The sequence below is a fragment of the Typopeltis vanoorti genome, chromosome 7 (genome assembly GCF_054136105.1).
Source record: "Typopeltis vanoorti isolate ZY-2024b chromosome 7, IOZ_Tvanoo_1.0, whole genome shotgun sequence".
Classification (NCBI taxonomy): Eukaryota; Metazoa; Arthropoda; class Arachnida; order Uropygi; family Thelyphonidae; genus Typopeltis; species Typopeltis vanoorti.
This window is the reverse complement of record NC_143555.1, coordinates 5,988,129-6,008,285: the sequence shown is the minus strand read 5'-3', so window position 1 is coordinate 6,008,285 and position 20,157 is coordinate 5,988,129. Positions and strand designations below refer to the sequence as shown.

The 20,157-nt window shown below is 35.9% G+C and overlaps 1 protein-coding gene across 4 annotated transcripts in view; it reads right to left on the bottom strand.

Annotated features, from left to right (window-relative positions):
- Positions 1-20,157, bottom strand: part of LOC150104464 (serine/threonine-protein kinase Tao-like) — a 713,758-nt gene that overhangs the window by 410,851 nt on the left and 282,750 nt on the right. For all 4 annotated transcript variants that reach the window (XM_090395159.1, XM_090395157.1, XM_090395158.1 and 1 more), the window contains one exon: positions 9,629-9,781. In XM_090395159.1, the coding sequence (XP_090251285.1) occupies positions 9,629-9,781 (153 nt within the window). The remainder of the gene's footprint in view (positions 1-9,628; positions 9,782-20,157) is intronic.

Genomic DNA, 20,157 nt, shown 5'->3' with positions numbered 1-20,157 from the left:
CTTCTATTTCTAAACTTTTTCAATAGTCTTCAGAACATTTTACCTCCTCCTTAATATTTACCTTCTATATTGTTACTAGTCTTTACATGATTTTTCTTTAGCTAATTTTACACATAGCCTGGCTCTATTATATTTTTCTCTGTGTTATTTTAGGACACATGTCAACTTATTTGCTAGGAGCTCTTGGATGCTTTCTTTTCTAGAACTGCTTCTGTAACTTGTGTTTATCATGGTGTTCTCTTCTCATTTTTCTATGCTTGAAGACAACTCACCACATGCCTCCCTAGCTTAATCAATGTTTTCTTCAGTTTGCTGCTAAGACCACAAGATTTTTCCCTTGTTTTCAAACTTTTATTACTAATTATATGAAGAGCCAAAGACTTCAATTTGGCGACATGAAATTATTTAAGTTAAGGGATATTACATCCCATATTGTTTCATAGCTGAATAAAAAACTCAAAGAGTTTCATGCTGAATATAGAAACTATATGAAGTTCGGCGAGTCCAAGCGTAAGCAAATACCTGGATAGTGCAACACCTAACCCATTTGGTAGTGCAAGACTGAGGCAACTCATAATAAGGGAGGAGCAAGCTCTGTTCACTATTCTTGGTATTTACCCAAAATGTGAAAAAACCCAGCTCCTAGGAGTTGTATTGCTGTTCTACATTATGAGATGAGATGAGATAAGGTCACTACCCAGACTGGTTTCAACCTTAATTGAGGTCTCATCAGTGAGTAGGTAGACCTAGTTAATACCAAGCTTGTAGCAAACAGAACTTACATATCCTACTATAAGAACTGCCAAGAAGGTGTCCTAATAAATTACTAATTATATGAAGAGCCAAAGGCTTCAATTCGGTGACGTGAAATGATTTAAGTTAAGGGATATTCCATCCCATATTGTTTCAAATACCTGGATAGTGCAACACCTAACCCATTTGGTAGTGCAACACTGAGGCAACTCATAGTAATGGTGGAGCAAGCCCTGTTTGCTATTCTTGGTATTTATCCATAAAGTGAAACCCAGCTCCTAGGAGCTGTATTGCTGTTCTACATTATGAGATGAGAGAAGGTCACTACCCAGAACGGGTTTCAACCTTTATTGAGGTCTCATCAGTGAGTAGGTAGACCTAGTTATTACAAAAGTTTGTAGCGAACAGAACTTACATACCTTACTATAAGAATTGCCAAGAAGGTGTCCTAATAAATTGCTAATTATATGAAGAGCCAAAGGCCTCAATTCGGTGACGTGAAATGATTTAAGTTAAGGGATATTACATCCCATATTGTTTCATAGCCGAATAAGAAACTCAGAGTTTCGTGCCGAATATAGAAACTATATAAAGTTCGGCAAGTCCAAGCGTAAGCAAATGCACTATCCAGGTATTTGCATTCAATAATATTTGTATAGTTGAGTCTACACATAACTTGTAAAAGCTGCTCCACCTAACTTTAAAAAAGAAAAATAATTTTAGATGCAAGAAGTGATTTTGTTTATTCTTTCACTATAACATATGTTTCTTCAAGGAAATAAGAGAAGGTGTACAAGTGTTCTACCTTCCCCCTACCCTCAAAACTAAGCATTATAGAATAGTCATTAAAGAGATGCTCATCTCTTTAATGACTATCAATGAGGATTTGCAAAATATTAGAGAATTAATAAAGAGAAAATGAATAACAATCAGTGTATAACATTGATTATCATTATGGCATTATTCAAGTGGTGTGCCTTACAGTTTTGTTGCTAGGTCCCTGATGCTTAACTTATTTGTTAATGATATTTCATGTGGATTGATCACCTGGAGATCATCAAATATTTGCTGACAATGGGAAAAATAATAAGGAGAAAATTCCCTTAAGGAAGATCTGAAGAGACTTAGTTTGAATAAATGAGTGAGGTTATAGTTTTCTGAACATCTGAAGAGACTTAGTTTGAACAAATGAATGGGGTTATGATTTTAATATTAAGAAATGCAATGTGGTGCATTTTGGAGTGCAGAGATATAAGGCTCTATGCACTGATTGGTGGAAGTGCTTCATGAAGTGGATGAGATTTAGGATCCTGGGATGTGGTGACAGGGTGTGGAAGAAAGCAAACAAGTTTTGCAGACTCCATATTTTTTTGCTGCTATGATAAAGAATAAAATATCAAATATCGATGAAAAGGTAATTGTGACACTACATAAGTCATTAGTGAGATGACATGTGGACTACTGTACTCAAATTTAGTCATCCAGCTTACAGTGTGATGTTGAAATCTGAATGGCTCCAGTACCAATGACTGAGATTCAGGACTCCAGAATGTTGCTTATATGGAGGAGAGAAGTTGAAGAAATGTAAATTGCATAGTTTGGTGGATCTATTTCTCATAACACTCTTCACACTTCTACACAACTTCTAGAGATGGAAGTTTTGTAAAGGTGTGACGAAGAGTGTGAAAAGTAGATATTTCACTTGGAGTAGTGGGTGGAATGTATTACCTGAATGCAATGTTACTACTAGGTTGTAAATGACTACAGTCAATATGACATATGTTGCTAGTTGAGTGACCTCCCATGATGAGTCTGCCAACTCCACAGAGTTGCTGTTATAATAATAATCCATAAAAGTAACTGCTATAATGATAGTGCTGCTATCATATTATTAAGACAAGAGTCCTACATAAGTCATTTCCTTATGCAGGAGTGGAGCATTGCTACTTTACCATAAGACTACTAACAAATCAGAGTTTATACAGTTATACTCTTTGTGAGAAATGATACTTCTCAACTCTAATTGTTGCAATTTGAAAACATTAGGACTTTAGTATGACTAAGTCACTACTATTTCACCTTCACATTCTTGCTAATTTTTTTTTCTTAGTCATCTTCTCCCATGTATTTCATATTCATGTTTATATTAAAGATTAAAGAATTAAAGATTAGATATTTCAGTGAAAATTTTGTAACAAACAATTCACCATCACTTAAGTTATCAGTTGTTATTTCTTTTATTAAAATGTCCAGTTATATTTCTATTCATCAAAATGCTTTAGTACTATAATAAGCAGGATGGTGGTCCTACACTGAGCATTGATAATTGTCTACAGTGACACCAAAAATCAAACCCATGACATCTTGGTTAGAGAACCAATATGCTATCCAACTGGTCAACTAGGAATTGAAATGTGTTGAATATGAGCTAATTTCCAAGTTATAGAATAGGTATCAATTATACATGAAAATAAAGAGACAAGACAGAACAGCAGTTCAACTGTGGAACAGAAATAGTGAAATAATATCAGGCCAAGATCTTTTGGTATCCAATTTGAAGGATTTTCCCCATCTCTTTCTGGTAAGAAAAATTAAATGTGACAGAGTATTGCATATTTAGAGAACACTTACCAAGATCATCAATACAAGAATTGGAAGAAGCCAGAGATGGCATTACCACAGATATTGGATGGTTCAATTGCATCATGCAAGAGAATTATTCAAAGATCAAAACTTATGGACAATTGCACTGCCAGGAGACTAAAATCCACAACTATAATTTAAACTTAATGCAATTTTCAAGATTTTTGCACTTTTAGATTTTTTAGTTCTGGATGTGTTGATAATTATTTGCAACTATTTTGAACTTTACTATAAACTGAAAAGTAGTTGGAGATTCTGATGGCAATTGCAATATGCTTTATTTTTTTTTTGTTCCAAGCATATATATGGAACTAGAATTTAAAGCAAAATCAGAAGGAATGGATCCCACAAATGAAAATAATCTAATCAAGAAAATGAGCAATACGAGTCACTGAAGGTCATCCCAATGGGCACTCTCATAATGCCAAGCCACACATGAATGTTGTTGCATGGGAGAAGAAATCAACATTAGATTGTGACATGAACTGTTCACGGGACAAACATCCAAAATATACTTAAAAGAGTGTTTGGACAGCGGTTAAAGTTAAGTCGTATTCCTGGTAATCAAAAGAATACAAGGTAGTATCAAAAGGTTTCGAGACTAGTTTTGTAACAATACAAGGCAGCACGCACAGTCACAGGGAGCACTGACCTTTATAAGTCAGTGTGCCAAAAGACATCGTCCTGTGTACATTGGAAGCTGTGCAACTGGTGCTATTCTGACCATGTGCGTTACCACATCTGCGATTTCATCATGAACAGTTACATCAAAGAGCGAACGTGAAATTCTGCGTGAAACCGGGCAAATCTTCCACAGAGACGTTTGACATGATTCAGCAATTTTACGGCAATGCTGCAATGAGTCGTTCGAGGTGTTTTGAGTGGCACGTGCACTTCAAGACCGGAAGAACATCACTGGAAGATGACAAGAGATCAAGAAGACCTTCAACGAGCTCAACCCCCGAAAATGTCGAAACCATTCGGCAACTTGTGCATGAGGATCGAGAGAGAACACTCCACAACATTGCTGCCATTGTCAATGTGTCATACGGAACAGTCCAGGCAATCCTCATGTGTGATTTGAACATGCGGCGTGTTGCTGCCAAGTTTCTTGCCAGAAACAACATGATCTCATTTCCTCACCCACCCGACTCACCAGATTTGGCTCGTGCAGACTTCGCCCTCTTCCCGAAGATGAAGATCCAGCTCAAAGGTTGACGTTTTGACACCACTGCGGAGATCCAGTGTGGATCGCAGAAGGTGCTTGACACGCTTCGAAAAGAATACTTCCAGGACATATTCCAGAAGTGGCATGAAATCTGGGAGTGCTGTATTGCTATGCAATGGGACTATTTTGAAGGTGACAGTGTGTAAATGTAGATAAATAAAGTAATTTCTCGTAAATAGAGCTAGTCTCGAAACTTTTTGATACCACCTCGTAAATTGTAACATCACTGGCATCAGCAAATGCTTGGCATCTGTATATACCAGATCAGTACCTAGAAAGGAAAAACAGTTCATGATGTAAACATTAAAATCTCCAACTAGTGCAACTTCAATATCGGGAAGGATGGACTGGAGAAAAACATTTAAAGAAAATAAATCAAATATTCAGAATGCACAGTTTCGATATGCATTTTGAACAAGCACATCATGTTTCAGAATGCACAGTGGCATTAGTAGATTGTCAGAGATAGCAAATGAATTAATGAATTCAGAAAAACTGAGAAGAATGATCTGTAATTAAAGATCATAAACAGCAGATTCAAAGTTGCAAACTTCCTGACATAATATAACAGAGTGAAAGCGAGCACAAATGTGACACTCATAAAATGCATAATCGTGCAATTTGTCAAGAAACTGAATTTTGAGTTTACAATGGCATTAGGAGATTGTCAGAGATAGCAAATGAATTAATGAATTCAGAAAAACTGAGAAGAATGATCTGTAATTAAAGATCATAAACTGCAGATTCAAAGTTGCAAACTTCCTGACATAATATAACAGAGTAAAAGCGAGCACAAATGCCACTGTAAACTCAAATTGCACGATTATGCATTTTATGAGTGTCACATTTGTGCTCGCTTTCACTCTGTTATATTATGTCAGGAAGTTTGCAACTTTGAATTTGCAGTTTATGATCTTTAATTACAGATCATTCTTCTCAGTTTTTCTGCATAATCGTGCAATTTGCCAAGAAACTGAAATTTGAGTTTGTGTATGGAAAAGTTGGTGTAGTTATGTAAACTCGAGATGAAAATAAACAGCTGAAGGAAGAGCTAAGACCATGTATAATCTGGATATTTTGCCCTTTTTTCTTCATTATGATCTATTTCACTTTGCTTGACTTTTCACAAATGTTAAAAATGAGTTCAAATTGGCTGGAATATATGGTAATGGATTCTTTACTAAACTATATGTAAGGAGAATTTCGTGAACTGCAAATCATGACATGGATAGTCTCTTGCAAGATAATCTTCCTTTGTTATTTGCTATCTGATGTGAAAACTTCCTAAAGTGAACTTCTAAAAGAATTTATTACAGTTATCCATTCACACAAATCTTTGTGGAGAAATTAATGAATTATATTATGACACGAAAATCTCTCAACATCTTGGATATCAATTTTGTCAGCTAATGACAAACTGATATCCAATTTTGTCATTAGCCAAAATTGGATATCAATTTTGTCGTAACGAGTTTTCAGCATTTAGACAAATTTGTGATCTGTTTATATGTTTTTATTTATTATTATTTTTTGTGCCTATTATAAACCTTGACATAGCCACCAGTTCATTAGAACAAGAGAAACTAGTCCTAAGTTTCAAAACTAATTACTAATAAACTAAAATATTTTATTACTTAGTTTTTTTTTTTTTAGTTATAAACATTCAATTACTTTAATATTACACTTGATCCCATATACTCGAGTAACCCACCCATAGAATGATTGTTTTCTTAATCATCGCCCCCAATCATTCAGATTTTTTTTTTCAATATCATATGATTTTATGAGTACTTAGAATCTAAGGTATTTTTACATCGAGTCTCTTGAATACTACTCATACAAAATATACACCTAATAATCCGCAGAAGGGAGTGTTTAAGGGTCAAAGCTGTATAACTGAGCGGAGACCTCCACATAGCCTTTAAAGGAATGCAGAGAACCGACCAGGGCTTCTGACCTAATGTCCAATCCTCACCTTCTCATGGTGCACCCTGTTGGGTATCTACTTGAATATTGAACGAACGAGGATGGGCTGGCAATTTGGGATTTAGCCGACCAAATTGTATTCTTACTGGTTAAACCAAAATAAAAAATGATGATAAGACATTCTTTGATTATCAATTTTGAAAAAAGATGGCATGACAAAATTTCATGCCAGCTGGGGCGTAGACCGGTTAAACAAGGCCCCCGTTGTTTTCGCCAGGGAACCAGAGCGAACAGCAAAAAGTCAGCTACTGGAACAAATCTAAAAACAAACTCCAACTCAACATCACCAAACTTAAAGATCGGTACTGTCAACATAAGCAGCCTGAATGGCAAAGAAATGGAGCTAGCTGAGGAATTAGATAAGTACCAGATCGACATAATAGTGGTGACTGAAATAAAAAAAGACAAAAACTGGTGAGATCTTTCTGAGCAATAAATACAAAATGTTATATTCAGGCAATGACAATCAAGGAAAAGAAGGAGTAGCCATAGTATTCAACGCAAAATACGAGGCTAATCTTCTTGAATGGCAGTCAGTCTCAAGTAGAGTAATGTGGGCAAATATGAGAATGGGGAACTGCACAATGAGACTTATTTGTGCCTATGGTCCCACAGAAGGTTCTACTAAGGTAGAAATGGAGGAATTTTTGAGGCTTTAGAAAAAGCAACTGACACAATGAAAAAGGAAAAGTTGGTTCTTGTTGGGGATCTAAATAGCAGAGTAGGAAATGATTGTGAGACATACAAAAATATTTTGGGAAAATTTAGAGAAAAGAGCAAAGCTAATAATAATGGCAAATATCAGTTGGATTCCTGCTCAGGACAAGGACTGGTTATTACTAATACCATGTTCCAACATAAAAATGTGCACAAATTCACATGGAAAGAAGAGGCAACGAATAAGAAAGTCTCACTGACTATGTTATTGTTGATAGTGATGTTTTCTCCCTGGTGCAGGACACCAGAGTGTACAGAGGATTTGAAATTGGAAGTGATCACTATTTAGTTTTGAGCAGGATAAAATTGAATTTCATATTGAAAAGAATAACATGTAAGAAATTTTGAAAGCGAATAAAAGTTGAGCAGCTCTCAGATGTGAACTGTAGACTATACACAAAGATTATTGAAGAAAAAAATGAAAGAGTTTGAGAGCAGGAATCAAACCTTGGAGAGTCAATGGCAAACTCTGAAGAAAATATTGATTGATTCTACCAGAGAGGCATGTGGTGAGGTTGTCTGCAATTATAAAAAAATCAGAACTCCCTGGTGGACACAGGAAGTTAAAGAGGCAGTTAAGGAAAAGAAGAAAGCATATCAAAAGTTCCTGTCAAATAAGTCAGCTTGTGCTCTTAGAGAATACAGAGACAAATGCAAGAATGCTAAACACTGTGTAAAACTAGCTAAACAAAAGTCATGGGAGGACTTTGGAAAGAACATAGAAAATAAATATCAAGAAGGTGGCAAAATATTCTGGAGGTTGTTGAAGAAGCTTTGGAATGGAGGAAAGAGTGCTGTAAAAGGAGTTAGAGATGATAAAGGTGAGATGAAAATGGGAGAAAAAGATATCCTTGAAGTATAGAGTAATTACTTTTTGAAAAACTGCTAAATGAAACAAGCAGTGATGACAACACAGTGGTAAAAAACACTGCCCAGGCATGCAGTCAGGAATACATATCCATACTTGAAGTAGAAAAAGCCATCAAAGGCTTGAAATGTGGAAAGGCAGCAGGAGTAGATGACATTCTTTGTTCCAGTAGAACTGCGCCTTACAACTGAGCTTGACCACATACACAACGCTTTCCTCTCCAATTGCTACAGCGATCACAGCATTAAAAAAATAATCAGGTCCTCCCCCATTCTCCGGTCTTCTCTTCAGAAAGAGTTTAGAAATGCCTTCACCATACCCTATATCCGTGGCACATCTGAAAAAATAGCCAAGATTTTAAAAAAGTACAACCTACACATTAGCATTTAAGCCCCACTGCAAACTTGCTACCTTTATCCGCTCTTCAAAAGATCAGCTCCCTCCTCTCTCAGTGCCTGGAGTCTATAAAGTACCCACTTCCTGTAAACTAGTGTACTTTGGATAGACAGGCAGATCAGCTACTATTCTACCTGGAGGAACATAAGTCATACATCTGCAACCACGACTATGGTCAGTCAGACCTGGCTGACCATGTCTTGGATATAACCCACGGGATCTCATGGAAAAAAACCACCATGCTCCACCATAGCAAATTCAAAAAAAAAAAAAAAAGAGACTATTCTTAGAATCAGCAGCCGCTTTCAGGAATCAACCAAATCTTAACAAATATGGTTGCATTAAGCTTCCTAAGATTTGGGAAACGCTTATCACCAGAGGTCTCACTTTACATTCCAGGCCACCTACAACCGCCCTTAGAGGGCGCTCCACCTAGATGGGACTTTAGTGTCACCACGTGCTTGGGCTTAGTATTGTTTTGTTATTTGTTTATATGTTACATTAGTTTTTTTTGTAATCCCTGAAGATGTCTCATTGACTGAGACAAAATATAGGAAGAATTAAATTCTGTTTTAATCCTTTTATAGTGCTATATAAAATCCATTAAGCCTCCAACATGAAGATCTGATGATAGGTTTTTATGATAGGTTTCTCCACCATTACACTGTAAGTTGCATAAATTGCTCCCTGAAGCAGAGAATGTGAAAGTTCACAAAAACAACACCCTATTTAAAATATATGTAATTTCCCATGATGTTCCATAAAAGTTCTGCTCTTAACCCACCCTACTTCTCTCTCATCCAGTGCCATGTTGTTAATCCTGAATAATGTAATATATAGAAATCCCTTTTTTTAATCACTCACATTCCTGAAAATGTTGAAATTCCCACCCATGGTACATTAGTGCCACAAGTGTAGTATGAGATATTTTATCTTTCTGTAATTATTTTTTACATAATCTAGAAACCCTGCTAGAGAAATCAAACATGGTACTGCTCTAGGAATAAAGTAAAAAAATCTTTGAGAAGTGTATTTACCTAATTCAATGCAAGTAATTCCTAGTGACCATATATCTACTTTGCCATCGTACTGGCCCTCATCCATTGCTAAAATAACTTCTGGAGCCATCCAATAAGGAGTTCCTACAAAAGAATTGGCTGGGGAGGCCATAGATGCAGAACCAAAATCAGCTAAAAAAAAAAACAAAAAAAAAAAAACATGAAAAAAAAACATGCATATATTATGCACACACATGTATTGAATAAATTACATTATTTGCAGCACATCAATTTTTAATATAAACTAACATGGTGAACAATACTATCAATTCAAGATTTGATCTAGTAATTCAATGTCTGCATCTGCCTACACCATCAGAGAATACATTATGGGCAAGTAGAAAAAGGAAAAATGAAAAGAGTTTTCATCACTATGAAGTGCTCTCCATAATGAACAAGTACTCAATGTTAACTTTTTGTGGATTAACAGACATGCTGGATAATTCCTATTAACAGATAATGCACTCATAACCACCTCTGGCAATCCATTCCATCATTCTCCACTTTCCAAGCAGTAAATCTAGTTCTAACACCATTGCTAACCACACTCTTACACAATTTCCATGGGTGATCCCTTCCTGCATTATAGGAATAAGTATGAGATTCTAGATACATAATGCAAAATATATATATTTAAATATTTTCAATATATAAACATACTGAAAAGGAAAATAACTATATGAAAAAACATTTACAAGAAAAAAAAATCAGATCTAGAAAGGATCATTCATGGATTGATTTAATCTTCCCTTTAAAAAAGCTAATTGAGAACAAAGAGAATTTAATCGAAGTACTCATATCCTACTCATAGAATATGAAAAACCTTTGAACTTAGTTCAAATTATTATAATTATTATTAGACCACGAGGGAGTGAAACACTTACCGAGAGAGGCCATACGTCACCCACAACAGCTGTCATAACGTTTCTTAAACTCATTCAAATTAGATGCATTCACAGCTTCAACAGGCAAACTGTCCCACTCACTCACTGTTCTATGAGAGAAAAATCTAGCACCTACCCCTTTTTAAATTATCGCCATAATTAATAAAAGAAACTGACAATATATATGATAATACAGTAAAAACTAATGGCTCAACTATAGAATGGCTCAACTAAGAAATACAGAAGAGTAAGGTCCAGTCAGTTAATAAGCACAGCACAAACTGGGTTATTCATTACTTGCCATTGGGACAGGATGAAACAAATCACTAGTTGTGCTTTTTAGAGAAACCAAAGTTATGTGAGAAAAGCAGAAAAATCTTGCTTTCTGTTTGTATAATTCCCCAATAATTAAGAGAAATTCTATAACAATTGTCTGTATTTTTAAATTTCTAAAAGTGTAGATATACCATGAAGATAGTTCACAAATATTGAAAATTTTACTAAAAAAAATATTGAAATTAATGTGAATACATACTGGTCTGCCCAAAGCAGAAGACATGTTAGTCAACTGAGCAACCTCCAGATGGACAACATGCACAAAACATAGCCTGGCATGAACGTTAACATATGCATATTAACATATGTATATGTTAATGTTATAGAAGATATCAACATAATGGCAGCATAAATAATACAGGAATACAATTAGAATCAAATTATTGACTAAATACATTATATGCTAATGATCGGATCTTAATTGCTAATACCAAAGACAACCTACAGTTAGCCCTATGCAGCCTGGGGAAGACTTACTAAATATGTCATCAGAATATCTTCCAATGGCATTTAAAAGAAGGCAGCCAATAGCAAGCAAAACAGTTTAAATAACAAACCAACTGAATTAATGTAAAAATTTAATCATCTTGGTTGTAATATAAGCTATATTGAAGAAACAGATATTACTGTTATTAGAAATTGCATTTCTGCTGGTTAATAATATCTTGAAATCATATTCAGTACAAAGAAATAAAAGAATATTCAATAGTTTAGCTAAATATGTTATGGAAGTGTTAATATATTAATATGTTAAACAGTCGATTAACACCTATTCTGCATCATATGTATAAGAATATGCTATATTCTTACAATAAAGTAAGCTAGAGAAAAGTAAATGTTATTAAAGAAAATTGCATGGAAGCAAAAATACATTTACAGTGCTGTACTGTATTTATCGATACAGTAAGTTTACTTCGTCTTTTGCAAGATGAATCTTATGTCTGTCAGCACTTACACCAATACTGTCTTATATGATAAAAAAACGCTATAGATGTTATATATATTACTAACACTAGACACAAAAATGAAAAGATGGGAAAAAGAAATTATTCACATTTATTTACAGGTATAACAATTACATGGACAATGAAAAAAAGCAAGGAATAACCAGCAGAAATTATTATTTATTATGTGACCCCTCCAGGGAGTCCAAAGACTCATCAATGGAGAGCATCTACTCTACAACTCTGTCTGCACCACTCAATCCACCAACTACAATTAAAAATTAAATTTCATGTGATGATACTGCATTCCCCCTTTTTATGGGAGTTCACAGTACCATCTAGTCCCCCCAAATTTTATCCGGGCTCCGGAACCAGCATAGGCTGACGAATCAGACCTATGCCTGGGTCAATATTCCTGACTGTAATCCGTGTGTCCTCAGACCAGTTTGCCTGCTTGCGGGATGAAAAACACCAGATAAACTGGCCGTAAAAACCCTGCTCTTCACGCCCAAGACCGGTTAACTTGGGTATGGCTGAGGAAGATCCTTAAGCTCCTCACGTCGTTGATGGGAATCGAACCTAGGACACTCCTTCCCCAGGCATATGGTTGCGAAGCACAAAGCCACTAGGCTAACCGTGCAGACACCAACTACAATGAACCACAACTACTATCTTCACCTACACCAATGCCATCTACCATCCACCACTAGTATTTTCACAGACAATCACAAACATCCATGCCCATGGCGAGATTTGAACCTGCAGCCTTTTGGCTGTAGAGTGGATACGCTAACCACTTGGCCAACCAGGCCAGTCCGCACCAGAGATCAATTAACTCGGGAACAGGTTGAATAAAAAACGTAACAAAAGTTTCTTTAGTTGGCTATTAGAATCGAACTTGGGATGCTCTTTCTTGGGGTCACTTAGTGCTGAAAAGTGCAAACACCACTTCCACTGACCCACACAGGTTCTAATGCAATTTCTAAGAACAGTAGGTTACACTAAAAAATAAATAAAACAAATACAAGAACCAACTTTATTAACAATAGATTTTATAGAAGCAAATGATTTGATATGTGAAGAGAATGCCGAAATAGAATAAAAATAGTACAGCTTACCCACATCATTCGAAAATCTGTGTATAACTTTTAACTCCCCAAAAATTTAACTACTAATAGCCTGCTGTTCGCCTGAAGCCTTACATGATAACATAAACAGTCGATTAATACCTATTCTGTATCATATGTTATGTATGTATTATATACAAATACATTTACAGTGCTCTACTGTACTTATCGATACAGTAAGTTTACATCGTCTTTTACAAGATGAATCTTATGTCTGTCAGCACTTACACCAAATACTGTTTTATATGATACAAAACACTACAGATGTTATACATATTACTAACACTAAACATCAGAAATGAAAAGACAATGTGAAAAAGAAATTATTCACATTTATTTACAGGTATAACAATTCATGCATTGATAACAAAGCAGCAGCAATATGATTGCTTTATATGTTTGTGCCTAGGCTATACACTAATGAATCGTTATTTTAATTTTTATTTTAATTAATTTAATAACAGTTATTTTATGCAGTTATGATTTAATACTGCATCTTTAAGTTTGTTTACGTTTCTCTCAACTGAATGGCCATTTACTGTAAGTGTTTGTGTGCATAAATCTTGATAAATTTTAACTTTTCTTATAATAGATCTGTGTATATTTTATGATAATAAATGATAAAATAAACTAGTATCTACATATAGTTTATACATTCATGACAACTAAGTTTTTAATTTATTTTATTTTATTTTTATTTTTTTAAAGCTATGAAGTTCATCAGCAATTTATTTTTTAATTGTTGAAATCTCTAAAAAATTTTCCAATATATTCATTTAACAAAAAACTGTATATAAGTGAGTGAACCCACACAGTTTAAATCCACATTCTTCAAGGGGTACTGTACTTAAATATAAATCAAAAAGAAAAATAAAGAAATAGACAAAGTTCATTAAAATGATGGTGTGAGGCTGGAGAACAGGTCAGTAATTTGTCAGTGCTTCCTGAGATGTAGAAAAAGTTTGAGCTGATCTAGCAGCTGCATCTGCAGTCTCATTTCTCTTAATTCCAATGTGGCTGTGAATCCACAACTGAACATCAAAATTAAGGGGTTTTCATTTTGTAGAACAGGTGTAACACCTCATGCAGCACTGGATGTGGATTACTCATAGGAGAGGAGAAAGCTTGTAAAGAACTCAATGAGTCTGTATAAATCATACCTTTTATAGCGGTTTTCTTTTATATGAACAAGCTGAATTACATGCAATTCATGTGGAATGTGGCTAGATATGATAAAGGTTTTTAAATACAGCAGTGCAATCAACAGAGGTTTCAGACTTTGAAACAAAAGTATAGATAATTACAAATTTACATACCTCTACTATTGAATTGCATCTCTTAGGAGCTGGGTTTTACATTGTGAAAGAATATTAAAGTTAGTGACGAAGCTTGCTATTATAGTACACCACTTCGGAGTAGTGTACTATAATAGTATACCACTTCGGCAATTCAATAGTAGAGGTATGTAAGTTTCGGTTCACTTAAAACCTTGATATTCCAGGTCAACCTACTCACTGATGAGACCTCAAAAAAGGTTGAAACCGGTCTGGGTAGTGACCTCTTCTCATAATGTAAAACAGTATTTATACATCTCTTAGGAGCTGGGTTTTACATTGTGAGAGAATATTAAAGTTAGTGACGGAGCTTGCTCCACCTTTGCATGGAGTTGCCTGGTGTTGTACTACCCAAGCGATCATTTACACTTGGTTCCGCCGATAGTTTTTTCAGCATCGAAACTCTAGGGATGGTGATGGATTTCGACCCGATTTTCGTACCCGGCTATAAAATAAAACGGGATTTACCATCTCCCGCTCAATCAAGAGTGTAGATAGTATACATATAGATACATCAAATAACTGCATGTAGATGGATGATGAAGTGAGATTGATGTTATTATGGCAATGTTCACAACATTCACGCTAATAACTTGCATAATCTCTAACACATACCAAAGGAATGTATGGCAGTCTGATGTGTATGATATTGAACCCACCAATACAGAAAAAAGATACTAGTCCTTGTAGGATGCTCTAGAAGAGACTATTTTAGGGCATAGTTATTTTCATGACCTCCATGGAGCCACAACACTCATCACAGGAGGTTAACACTAGTCAATACTAAATCTATTGTATCACTCCTTAAACTGATCTACTGTTTACACTTTCACCACTCTCTCAGGCAATGCAAAAAAACTTACTTATCTTATTACTAATCACTTCCTTTTGCAATTTTCAGGGATGGCCCCTTGTCTTTGTTTCTTCCTCTCATTCTACCATATGAAAAATCTCAGTGTTAATATAATAATAAACCTTCAACAGCTTAAAGTCTCAATTATTCCCTACCCCCTTGTGCTCTATTCACAAAACTAGTCTGCATGCCCTCAGTCATCTTCATAATCAACATTGTACGGTCCTGATATCATTTTTGTTATCTGCCTCTGCACCCTCTCCAATGTTATTTCATTCCCTTCAAATCCTAGTGACCAGATCTGAGAATACAGCTTTTTAAGCTGTCCATATGCCCTAATTGACAGGATCCAACCATTGCATACTACTCTGCCTTGGACCCATAATCCGGTTCTGAATACATAAGTACACAATAAGGATGAAGCAATGAAATTCGATCAACGCCCCATTCAGTAGAGAACAGAGTGCAAACGGGACTCAATTCTCTCTTGCATTTTTCCCTGATAGCTTACAAATGTATGCAAGGAATATAAGATTTCTGTTCAAGAGAGGTTCTAAGAAATGGCTTCTGTTGCTAGTGGAACAACACTTTGTCCGATTCTTAAATAAGGTTCGGCATGAAATGTGTGTTTTCATCAAACATATACACAGATCTTTTTTTCTGCTGAAAACCTGAACTCATTACCAATGGCCCATGAAGACACAATTGACTGCTTGCTGAAGTTGACTTTCAATTACCCTCATATTAGAAGAGTGAGAGTAAATTCTGAAGTCATCAACATATGAATGTTGATGTCTTCAACATTAGGACCTGTCTTTAACAGAAAGCTTATATTACTTGCATACATTTGTCAGATATCATGGAAAAGTGCAAGAGAAAATTGAGTCTACTTTGCACTCCATTCTCTACCAAATGGGGTGTTGATCGAATTTCACTGCTTCATATATTGAAGATCATCATCAGAGAGACACCGAGGGAAATGCAAAAAGTTGAAAGATGTTTAAATGAGCATAGGGAGAAAAAGAAAAATTAACAGGAAAATAAGAAACAACAAAGCAAGGAAACAGGTAATCAGGAAATAAGGAAAATCAGGTAAGTGATTAGCAAAAAGGAAGAAGTTATTTGGTATGGTGACTCTATAAAAAAACATGCTATAGATGAGAGTTATAACATTAAGTTTTCTTGGAGCAAAAATTAAAAATATAAGGCAAATAATTCAAAAACAGAAAAGAAAAGTAAACGGAATCGTAGTTGTAGTAGGTACGAATGATTTAACTGGCAATAAGTTCAGTATGAGAGAGGACATGAACGGTGTTGAAAGTTTTTTCTACTTCGTTAGACTATAATAAATTTAGTTTAATCCTTTATCCAAGTGTAAGCAAACAAAGTTTGTGCCTGAAATATCTTCAGGACTGAGGCAACTCGTGGTAAAGGTGGACCAAGCTCTCATCACTCCAGGTCTTAGTATCTCCAATAACGCAGAGCACATCTCCTTGCGGACATCTATAATGCTATGCATTAATGGAAGGGCTACTACCCAGACCGGTTTAGACCTTTATTGAGGTCTCCTCAGTGGGAGCCAGACCCAGAGGTGGTGATACTATGAGTAATTTAATAATAAGGTGGTACACATTTTGGGAACTCATATAGGTAAATATGACTTCCATTGCTTCTGATTTAGTATCACCACCTCTGAGTCTGGCTCCCACTGACGAGACCTCAATAAAGGTCGAAACCAGTCTGGGTAGTGGCTCTTCCCTTAATGCATAGCATTATACATGTCCACAAGGAGATGTGCTTTGCATTATGGGAGATATTAAGACTAGGAGTGATGAGAGCTTGGTCCATCTTTATCACGAGTTGCCTCAGTCCTGAAGATACTTCAGGTGCAAACTTTGTTTGCATACACTTGGATAAAGGATTAAACTAAATTTATTATAAGGACATGAAAGGGCTGCTGGAAGAGGCGAGAGTGAAGAGTGATAAAGTGAAAATCATTAGTATTTTACCTCGTTATGTAAAAATGAATTAAAAAGAAGAGGTATGATAGCAAATGATTCGATGTGTAGGCTGTGTAGAAGGAATGGATGCGAGTTTTTGGATGTGTAGAGTGAGTTTGAGGGAAGATTAGATTTGTATGTGAGGGATGGCCTACACCCGAATGCATTTGGTATCACAAGTCTGGAAAAACTAATAACTGGTATGAGACCTAACACAGAGTCAGGGGAAACTAAATTATAAAGGGAGGAATGGTGTGAATGTGAATATGAGGGCGACAATCTGTATTAATGACGGGAATGGGCTTTGTCATGGAAATGTTGATGAGGCGAGAACGATTTTGGGTTTGTGTTCGTATGGTTTGGACCCATTCATATGTGTGGAAAGTTGTCTACATGTAAGGCATTAGAGAAGAAAAGAGATCTGCAAGTTGTCCAACTGTCAGGTAGACTGCAAACAAGAGTATACAAAAGAACATGCAGGTAGATTATTATGTCTGATTACAAATGCTAGGAGTATCAGAAACAAAGGGGTAGAATTTGTTGCCTTAGTCAATATGTTGCGACCTCAGATTGTAGGAATTAGTGCTGACTATCAGAATCAGACCTACTAACTGGTATCGAGTGTCATGGGTACAGTATTTTTAGGAAAGATAGAGTGGATAGGAAAGGAGGGGGGATGCTGCTAATGATATTGGATGATTTAAATCCAGTTGGAGTTGAGACCTATGATTGTAGCATATCTACTAAAAATATTTCATGTGGCAGTAAGTTTGAAGAAATCTGGTGTGAGGTGGAATCTAACAAGACAAATTACATAGTGAAGTGTTGTTACAGACAAATTACATAGTGAAGTGGTGGATCGGTTGATGGTGACAATGAAATGCATTATGAAATAGAAAAGATGAGAGCAAAAAGAATAATCATAATGGGAGACTTTAATTATCCAAATATTGATTGGGTAGCAGTAGAATCTCATGAGAAGAATGAAAATGCATTTATTGAGATGTTGCGGGACAATTTCCTAAAGCAGCATGTAACAGAAGGAACTTGAGGTCAAAGAGTGTTAGATTTGATTATAGTGTCAGAGGGTGTTTCAGTTAAAGACGTAACTATTCTGCCTCCAGTTGGTGACAGTGATCATGCGGTACTCACTTGGGAAGTGACTAAGTTTATGAATGTTCCATTCAGAAAAGGTTACATGCTGAACTACAAAGCAGGAAATTATGATCAACTGAGGAGTATACTGAGTTCAGTAGAATGGGATCAGTTGCTGGATGGAAAGAATATCAACAGTGAATGGGAAGAATTTAAACAATACTTAAATAATGCAATATCAGAATGTGCCCCAAGAGTTTGAAGAATAAATAGAGTAGGAGTCAAATGGATGTGTAATCTTATTAAGCAAGAGATTCGTAAGAAAAGGACGATGTGGAAGGAATACTGTTTGCATAAGGATGACGTCCGTATTGAACATGATGAGCAGCAAACTAGAACAGTCGCAACTGTTGTATGGAAAGCAAAGTCTGATTATGAAAAGAAACTGGCTCTGCGTGCTAAAGACAACCCACAAAATTTCTATTGATATGCTGCAAGTAAAAGAAAGAATGAATATGAAAGAATAACTCTTCTAAATACAGATGGTGTGAAGGTTACAGATACAGAAGAGGTTGTCAGTTAATGAGGGCCTATTTTGTTAAAAGCTATCAATCTTGAACATTGAGCTCACTGTTACCTCTTCACTAGATGAAGAAACGCAGGTGTGTGAGGCCGAGGTATTAGAGCTGTTGCACAAACTGAATAAGAATTCAGCAATAGGGACTGATGGAATATCAGCACCTGTGCTAAAAGAGTGTTCAGCTGAACTGGCCACTCCTTTGACCAGGATATTTAATATTAGTCTCAGAACAGGAAAGATTCCGCAGGAATGTATGGTGATTCCATTGCACAAGGGTGGTGCAAAGACCAATGTACCGAACTATTGACCAATTAGTATCTCAGGAGTGGTGGTGAAGATTCTGGAAAAATTGGTTAGGGCCTGCATTCAGAAATGGGTTGACAGTGAATCTCTACATGGGTTTACTAAGGTAAGGTTATGTTTTAGCAACTTGCTCATTCTATAACAATGTTACTATTGAATTAGACAAGGGGAATGGATACACCATGATACTTTTGGATTTTGCTGAGGCTTTTGACAGAATATCGCATAGCAAACTGCTGCATAAATTGGAGAAAATGGGTTTGGGTTATAAAATATTACCACGGATAAGAGGATGGCTGACTGACAGATGTCAAAAAGTGGTATGGGTGTGTGTGGGGGGGGGGGGGGGAATCTGAGTCTGCAAGGGTTACAGTAACAAGTGGTGTATCGCAAGGATCAGTGCTTGGTCCATTTTTATTCAATCTGTACATTAATGATATTGGGAAGGATTTGACAAGCGACATAGTTATTTGCTGATGATGCAAAGATAGGTGGGGTAATTAGGAATGCTGCTGATACGCAGTCTTTGCAGAATGATTTGAATAGGCTAGAATTGTGGGCATGGGAAAATGGGTGTCAGTTCAATGTCAGTAAATGTAGTCATTCACTTCGGCATGATAGATATCCAATGTTGTATTATGTTGGTGGGATTAGGCTAGAAGAAACTAATGAGGCTAGGGATCTTGGAGTGTTAATAGATGGGAAGTTGGAGTTTAGCAGCCATGTGGCAAAGATTGCAAATACAACTCAAAAGATAATTGCAATGCTGAAACAAATGTTCACATGTAAAGATAAGGATGTTATTTTGCCTCTTTACAAGACCTTGATAAGACCTCACTTGGACTATTGTGCACAGGTCTGGTCTCCATTGTGATTCTGATATATTGGAGAGAGTACAAAGGAGAGTGTTAAAAATGATATCAGGATTGTGGAATACTGATTATGAAGACAGATTGAGAATCTGGACTGCAGACACTACCAAACAGGAGAAAGAGGGGTGATGAGACTTACAAACTTCTGAAAGAATCATACAGGATTTCAATTGATGAAAT